This window comes from Coptis chinensis, chromosome 7, assembly GCF_015680905.1.
Source record: "Coptis chinensis isolate HL-2020 chromosome 7, ASM1568090v1, whole genome shotgun sequence".
In the NCBI taxonomy this organism is placed as follows: Eukaryota; Viridiplantae; Streptophyta; class Magnoliopsida; order Ranunculales; family Ranunculaceae; genus Coptis; species Coptis chinensis.
The window spans coordinates 32797260-32805713 of NC_141462.1; the positions used below are offsets into that span (position 1 = coordinate 32797260).

Sequence of the window (8454 nt, forward strand, 5' to 3'; positions counted from 1 at the left end):
AGTGATTTGTGTGTGATGACACAGAGGAGTAGTTTTTCCGATTAGAGAAATCACGCGTCTACTTACTTGATCACCACCCGAACCCTAGGCAAGAATTTAGGCCTTCTTTGGATCGACATAGCTAAAAATTCTTACCTGTTACAAATTTTACCGCTAGTCACTCCACTGAACCGTTCATCAAACCTTTCACTTTCACCAAAAATTCCTTACACATTTATTAAACCAAATAAAAGAACCTACCTAAGTGATGAGTATGAGAAATAGGATGAAATGTGGAAAGAATAAAGAGAAAGACTTGTCCCAAATAAAAGTCAGTCACTTACTTCAGGAAAGAAAAATAGAATCATGTTTTTAAGCCATCTAAAATATATATATATATATATATATATATATATATATATATATATATATATATATCCATTAGAGGCTTAAGAACAAGGTTATAAAACTCAGTTAGAAGAAGAAAAGAAAACAAGGATTCCTCTAGTGTAAATATATGAAGACCCTATTCTCTCATACTCGTAAATTTTGATTATCCATTTCCATTTTCTTGTACACTATCCACCTAAGCCCCACAATACCTAATAAAGACCTCTAGCTCTATTAGGAGTAGGGTGGTGTGATAATAAGTAGTATACGTGATTGATCGACATCGGCTCCTTTGGTATCATTGAGATGTGAGGGAAACGTGTGCCCACTGCACACGGAGTTAACAAAACCTGAGTGGTAAAATTTTGAGTGAAATTGTGTTTCGACATATACCTGTGAGAACCCATTTAGGTACGCTCTCCAAAGGATCCAGAAACAACCTTGCTAGTACATTTTAATGAAAAGTTCACTGCATGCATGATCATATGTAGATGTTTTAATTATTGAATACATATTAACTTGAGTTTTAAAGAAATCAATCCTCGTTCCCTGCTAAGGAGATGTATGGATATCTTAGATTAATTTAGGAAATGAGTTTCTGTCACTGAGTCGTTGTAGTATAAATGAAGTTTGTGAGTATCTTTTCTGGAAAACTCTCACGAGGCTATAACTCGTCCACTAGGGAATTCCTAGTGGTTTAAGGCCTTGTTGCATATGTTTAATGCAACCGCACTCTGCGAAACGAGAATTAGTTTAGGACTACACATTCTTGGCCACTTATCTATTTTAATGTCTCTTCTTTGCTTGAGGACAAGCAAAGTGCTGTTTAGGGGTAGTGTGATAAGCACCCAAAAGTATATTATGAAACCCCATTGAGACATATAAATTTAGTTAATTATGTGTTTAATAATCATGAAATTAATATGTTTTCATACTTTTGCAGGTATTTGCAGTAAACATGGAAATATTGGTTAAACCTGCAATAAAGCATGAGGAACGGCGTATATATGAATTCTCCCAAATCCGCACAGAAGCATCAAACTTCCAAAGCTCCTACCTCTCGAGCCAGGACTCCGAATGTGACAAGAGAGCTGCTCAGATAATCAGGGCGATGAACTCTACGCATAGGCGGGAAGTTGTAAAACTGTCCAAAATACCGGACCGCCACTGGACTGCACATGGGCCCACTATGCGGGGCCACAAGATTGGATGAGTCATCAATCATGGAGCATGTCAAGATAAAAATAACAAATTATTGGTGCAAAGTTGACACCTTGCATGTAATAAATTAGATTAGGTGTTAATAGTAAAAAAAAAGGCAAGGTGTCACTTTGTTTTAATGTGGTGGATAAAAATGAATTAATGTGGTTTGATGATTCACGTGGGAGGAAATGAGATTTCTCTCAAATGGAGAAGAAATTAGACAAAGGTGGGGGACACTCCATTTACTCCCTTGACTTATTTTCCTCACATGGCATTATTTTAGTTCCTTAGTGAAAAAAAATCTGAAGTTAGTTTTTAGTTTGTGTAAGAAGCTTGTAATAGTTTTAATGGAGGAAACACTTGTTTTCTTCTAGAAAATAAATATATCAGTGAGTTTGATTGTTTATCTTCTTCCTTTCTCTATCTCTCTTTTGTTTTTTTTAGTTTATAAATCTTTGTCCCAAGGATCATGAGCTAACTTCCCTTTTGGGGAGTTAATCCAACTCATGTGAGGGTAAATCAATTTTTGTTGGTTTGGTAGGTTGTTAGGAAGAACAACTAGCTCTACACCCTATCCCAAAATGATAGTTGGTGTAGTGTCTAGTTAGGAATCAAAGAAATGAGCTTAGAGATAAGTCATTGCTTAGTTCCACTTGCTAGCATGTGTGAGCTCTTAAGTGAGCCATACATGCTAGGGATCAAATCTTTTCTTCCATTAGGGGCTTGTCTATGAGTCTAGGAAGGATCAAATAACCTGTTTCAAATCAACAACTAATGATAGTTTCACATGAGGAGGATTAACTCTCCACCTTTTCATTCAAATCTCTATTTTGGTATTAAGTGCATGTTTTCAAACTTTAATGTCTTTCTTAATGTTTGTGTAGGAAGGAAAACCTAGCATTAATATTATAACCTTACTCCTTAGTTCCCTTTATTGTAACATCCAATTTGTAGTTGTTCTAAACTTTAGGTTAGTTCGAATCCTTATTCCAACTCTACGAAACGAAGATCGTGAGTAAGGAACTTTGAGTGCTTTTGCATCAATTTAGAGAGTTCAAACCTCTAAGTAGTAGTAAACAAGCATATATCAGCTGCATTTAAAGGTAGTGGCAAACACTATTTGGTATTTGCCGGAAAATGATATTTTCCCACTAGAAGTGGGAAAATAGAATCCAGCTCCCCCGCTAAACTCTTTTTCCACCCATTATTTTCCCACTAGGGCAATAATAATTTGCCACCTCTCTTCTCTCTCTCTCTCTTTCACAGCCACAACTCGTTCTCTCAAGCCTTAGATCTCAACAGGTAATCTCTCGCTCTCATCTCCTTTCTCTTCATCTGCTCTCCTCTCATCTCTCTCTCTTCATCTGTTCTCCTCTCTCACTTCTCTCTTCATCTCTCTATCTCTCCTGTCTCTCTCTTCATTTTCTGTCCTCTCTCACGTTTTTTTTGTTTGTTGGTTACAAACACAGAAATTGAAGAAAGTTGAAGAAATTGCGTCAGGTACAAATCTTTAGAACTATATTTATAAATCTTGCTTTTTATAATTATGTTGCTTTTTAATTCACGTTTTAATTCACGTTTTAATTTTGTTGCTTTTTAGTGTCGTGTTCTGTAGAGCCTCAATGCCTCACTACACCCAATTCACGTTTTAATTATGTTGCTTTTTAGTGTCGTGTTCTGTAGAGCCTCAATGCCTCACTACACCCACACTCTTATGATTCTCTGTTTAGACATCATCTTGTATAACTGGTGTTCAAATGTTGGTGTGTACTAATGACCACAAACAACTACTTCTGAAGCATAATTCAACTTAGAGCCAACTCATAATTTGATTTGGACGGTTCATATCAACTTCTTAAAAGGTCTAATAAAACTATATTTTCATTCCTTACATGACATAAAACCATGTCTCAATCTGACAACATTGTTACCAGTTTGGCTACAACAATAATAGAAATATTTTTTGCTAGATGTTCAAGCCCTCAAGGAATCAAGCTATCAGAATGAAAAGTAATATTTGCTTAGAATCAACACAACGTTAGACATTTAAGAAAATGAGTGAACATTTAATGAGTTGTAACCTATTTTTCATTTCTTATTTAATGAATGAAGAAGAAAAAATGAGTGAATGTTTCGGATTTTAGAAAAAATTGGATGAACAGCGCTTCGAACTTTCCTTTCGGATTTCATGTTTTTGTTGCTTAAACCATTTCTCATGACTAGCACGTGTTTATGAGGTAAACACGACCCACATTTTTTTGAAAAAAGACGTGAGTTAATGTGTTATTCGTCATCTTTTGTTGGTTTTTTATTCGATTTTAAGGCTCGATAGTTGAAATTATGAACTTGGGTATTTGTATTTACATCTTTTTTGGTTATGGGCACTGTTTGATTTGAAAAATGTTCAATTATCAGATAGACATGGACTTTGATTTGCATCTAGCTCTCTTTTGGAAACTCCCCAATAATAAATTATAGTAATTACGAAACATTGGAAGTCGATTATTTTCTTTATTATTTGTTTAAAACTAGGCATGGCAAGTGGTGGTGTTAATCCAATGAGTGGTAATTCCTGAGTTACATGGAATGCCAATATGGAAGCGATTTTGATTGAGGTGTTGTTGGAGGAGGCTTCTAGTAGGAGAAAGAATTCTTATATTGCCATTAATGGGTGGACGACAGCGAGCTTGAAACGAATTGCTAATGAAATAAATCGACAACTAAATATGACTCTTGTATCTGATAATGTCCGATCAAAGTTAAAAATAATGAAGAAAGATGGGACACTTGACCAAGCAGGGTTGTGAGGCTTTGGTCTATCTTGGGGTGGTCATGTTTTGAAAATAAAACTTGTTTGTATTTGGGAGTGCTAATTTATTTTAGATATTACTATCTTGGGTGCAGTTGATGGTACTGTGTTATGAACTTATGAACTTTGTCTCTTGTGTTTTGGGACTGTGTTTGTTATGAACTCATTACTTCTATCTCTTTTGAAATTATTTTGAATTTGTTTGTGTGTGCTAGTGGAGGTGCTGAGTGTGCTGAAATTAAATGTCTTTAATTGTTAATAATCATGCCAAATATTTTTTCATAGATCATATTGTGAAATCTATATAATTTTAAGAACGTTGATATATGATTTTGTATATGTGGATATTGGACACACAATTAATAATTTGTATACCTTATTAATTTTTTATTTTTTGAGGTATTGTAGAATGATGATAACGAGCGTGGCGTAGGTTAGTGGCATTTCTAATTATAATTATGGGTGCCCATATGATGATGACATGGTGGTATAGGAGAAGGTATATGGGGAGGTATAGGCCTAGGCGTAGGGCTCCACCAACTCTTCTAGAGCTCCTTGTACGAATTGTGATCAAGTACGGAGAATTGTTTTGCGTAGGATGTATACAACCACTGACCGATTCTGCCATGAGCAGTTGAGGATGAGACGATCAGTGTTTTGTTGATTGTGCAATCGTTTGCGTGGTCATGGCCTAGCCGATAGCAGACATGTTACGGTGGAAGAGCAAGTGGCCCTATTTCTCAACACAGTTGGGCATGATATGCGCAATCGGAATGAAACATTTCAATTCTTCCGTTCGGGAGAAACAATACACCGTTATTTCCATGTTGTGTTGGTTGCAATCTTTCGTCTATTCAGAGAGTTAGTAACAAATGCTACCGCTGAGAACTCTCCTCGCGAGTGTTCCAACACGCATCATTGGCATTGCTATTTTAAGGTGAGTCAACTTTTGGAAATTTTGTTAGGATCATTTTGATTACAAGGTTTGGTAGTTTAGTCAATCTTAATCAAGTTTTTTTATGTTAGGATGCGGTGGGTGCGGTTGATGGTACACACTTTCAAATTAATTTGTCATTGGTGCAACAAGCTAGGTATCGTAATAGGAAAGGTCAAGTCACCCAAAATGTGTTGGTAGCTTGCATATTTGACATGAGATTCACATACGTGCTTGCAGGGTGGGAGGGATCATGCCACGATGGAAGGTTATTGAGGAGTGCAGTGTCTCGTCCAGGGCATAAACTTACTATTCCAAATGGTAAGTACTATCTTGTAGATGCTGGGTTTGCTTTAGTGCCAGGGTTTCTCACGCCTTACCGTGGTGTGCGGTATCATCTTAAAGAGATAGGTGAAGTTCAACCTGAAAATCATAAAGAACAATATAACTTTCGCCATTCGTCTTTGCGAATTGTTGTTGAAAGGACAATCGGTATCTTGAAGATCTAAGGTATCCAACTTTCCACGACCCCATGACACACACAAAGGTAATCCTTGCATGTTGTGCATTGCACAATTTTTTGCAAGAAGAAGATCCTAGCAGTACTTTGAGTGATGAGGAGGTCAGTGATGAGGAAGAAGAGGATGACAACACTCTTAATGCTCCAAATATGAATATTGATATGCAACCAACCACTGGGTGGACTAATTTTAGGGATGAGTTGTCAATTGCAATGTGGGAAGATAACGATGTGGAGTAATTGCATTATAAGATTGTGTAATAAACATAATGATTTTAGTAGGGTGTTTTTGTAATAGACATTATGACTTTATTATGGTGTTCTTGTTTTGTTGGATAATGGTTTAACTACTTATAATATTTTATTGTTTCGGCCTTCTTCTACGACTTTGTACTTTTATTGATTTGTAATATTGTTTATTGGTTATGTTTGTTTGCTATTTTCATCGTTGGTTCATTGCTTCAAACTAGGTATGGTAGGTGGTGTGAGTATTCCTTTGAATGATGTTGACAATAGAAAACGGAAGAGATCAGCCCAAATTAGATAGTTTTCCAACATGGAAACCATTTTGGTAGAGGTATTGTTAGAGGAGTTAGCTAATGGGGGCAGGAGGGCTGATAATGGGTGGAGGAAAGAAAGCTTGAAGCGTACTACTGATGAAATCAATTCACGACTTGGCATGAATCTTGTATCTGACAATGTAAGATCAAGGTTGAAAGCAATGAAGGATGCTTGGGTAGTTGCCAAACATGTAGTCGATGCTAGTGGGTTTGGTTTAACTTTCAACAAAGAGACCAAGAGAATTTATGCGGATGATAATGCATGGGAGAGTTATATAAAGGTAATAAAATAGTCTATATATATTTTCTTTATGGGGTGTCATATTGATTGATATATTATGGGATATAGGCTCATCCTGGGGCAAGTAGTCTTAAGCAGAAGATGTTTCCCTTCTGCGATGAATGTTGTATTCTTTTTAGGAATGACCATGCAACTGGAGAAGGGGGTAATACTGGGTTCGATGATATGGAAACAGATTCGGGAGGTTAGTTGATTTTGAAGTAAATAGAGTTGATTTTTGTGCATCTAACTTGTTATGAAATTAACTTTTTGTTTCTATAACTTGTTTACATAATATTGAGGAAACCCAAGGAGGTGGGGGTGATGCACCCGAAGTTGCTGAGAGCGAAGCTAATGGTGCTGCTACTTCTCAAACTGAGAGTGCTCAGAATACCACTACACCTACTGCCAAGAAATCTAGGAAGTCTCGGTTCTTTGAGGATATACCCGAACCCCCTTTGTTTAAGGTGTTCACTGATGCGGTAGTTGAATTAGCTAAGGCCTTGAAACCACCAGAACCTGTACCAGTAGTAGTTGCCCCAAAGCCAATAGAATTGTTAAAGGATGCTTTGCATTCTCTTCCGGATATGAATCCGGAACTTTACCTAAGGTCACTTGACTTGCTGGCAGTTGATTTGCCACTAATGGAGGTCTTCTTGGGCCTTGAAGAGGATATCAAGGCTGCTTGGTTGTTTAGGAAGCTACACCAAGCAGGTCTTTGAGCAGAAGATGTTTCTAAGGTTTTATGTTGGCAAGTTGCAACTTTAATAAGTTTTTATTTATGTCCTACATGCATCTATTTGATTTGTAAGGCCAAGTGTGAGTTTAGCTGGATATTTTGTATTGAGGTACAAGTGTTGGATTATTGGATTTAATTCTCCTTACTGTTAGTGGTATGATTATATATGACATCTGTTTTGGCACTTTCTCTTATTATGCGGCTTTACATTTCTGGACTTTGTTTCTAGTTCTTGTTTTCGACAACTACTTTATTTCACGTGAATTTGGCAGAGTGGTGGTCACATTATGAACTTGTTAGTTATTTGTTTTTCAAACTCTGTATGTGCAACTCTCTTTTGTTTTGGGAGTGTGTAGAGTGTTGGCTTTGTGTGTTGCCTCTGGCTGCTGCTCTGTGTGTGTGTGTGTGTGTGTGTGCAGGGGGTGCGGGTGATGCAATGGTGTGGTGTGTTGTAGGTGGTGCTAGTTGTGTGTGTGTTGCAGGTGGTGCTGCTGTGTGTGTTGCATTGTGTGTGGTGTGTTGCAAGTGGTGTTGTTGTGTGTGTGTGTGTGTGTTGCAGTGGTGTGGTGTGAGTGGTGCGAGTGATGCAGTGGTGTGGGTGCTGCTGCTACTGTGTGTGCAGGTGGAACTAAGTGAGAGTGTGAGTGTGCTGAGTGTGTGAGTTGTGTGATGTGGGTGGGTGTTGCAGTGGTGTGAGTGGTGCGGGTGATGCAGTGGTGTGGGTGCTGCTGCTACTGTGTGTGGAGGTGGAACTAAGTGAAAGTGTGAGTGTCTGAGTGTGTGAGTTGTGTGATGTGGGTGGGTGTTGCAGTGGTGTGAGTGGTGCGGGTGATGCAGTGGTGTGGGTGCAATAACTATAAAACAATCTAATTGGATTGTAGTATTTAGTAGAAGTAGTGGTGTGGGTCTTAATTCTATTCTATATCTTATATAATATATGAATGGTTCGTAATTAGTAGATTGTAGTATTTTTCGGATTTTGAATTGCTAATACAGTACAAAGATTTATATATGATCTAAACCTTGGAACTTCTAATGAA

The 8454-nt window shown here is 37.4% G+C and overlaps 1 protein-coding gene across 1 annotated transcript; it reads left to right on the forward strand.

The window, feature by feature from the left end:
• The first annotated feature begins 6391 nt into the window (after positions 1-6391).
• LOC147487169 (uncharacterized) lies at positions 6392-8075 on the forward strand. Its single transcript, XM_086573963.1, has 5 exons — positions 6392-6676; positions 6745-6880; positions 6988-7389; positions 7834-7928; positions 7974-8075. Exons 1-5 carry the CDS (start codon positions 6392-6394, stop codon positions 8073-8075), a joined length of 1020 nt encoding a protein of 339 aa, XP_086430089.1.
• Positions 8076-8454: the final 379 nt, after the last annotated feature.

Bases quoted from the DNA above. Each gene is read 5' to 3' on its own strand.
- LOC147487169 (XM_086573963.1), top strand. From the start codon at position 6,392: ATGGAAACCATTTTGGTAGAGGTATTGTTAGAGGAGTTAGCTAATGGG. The intron at 6,881-6,987 runs GTTAGTTGATTT...AGGAAACCCAAG, and splicing joins TATGGAAACAGATTCGGGAG to GAGGTGGGGGTGATGCACCC. The intron at 7,929-7,973 runs GTGTGTTGCAAG...TGTGTGTTGCAG, and splicing joins TGTGTGTTGCATTGTGTGTG to TGGTGTGGTGTGAGTGGTGC.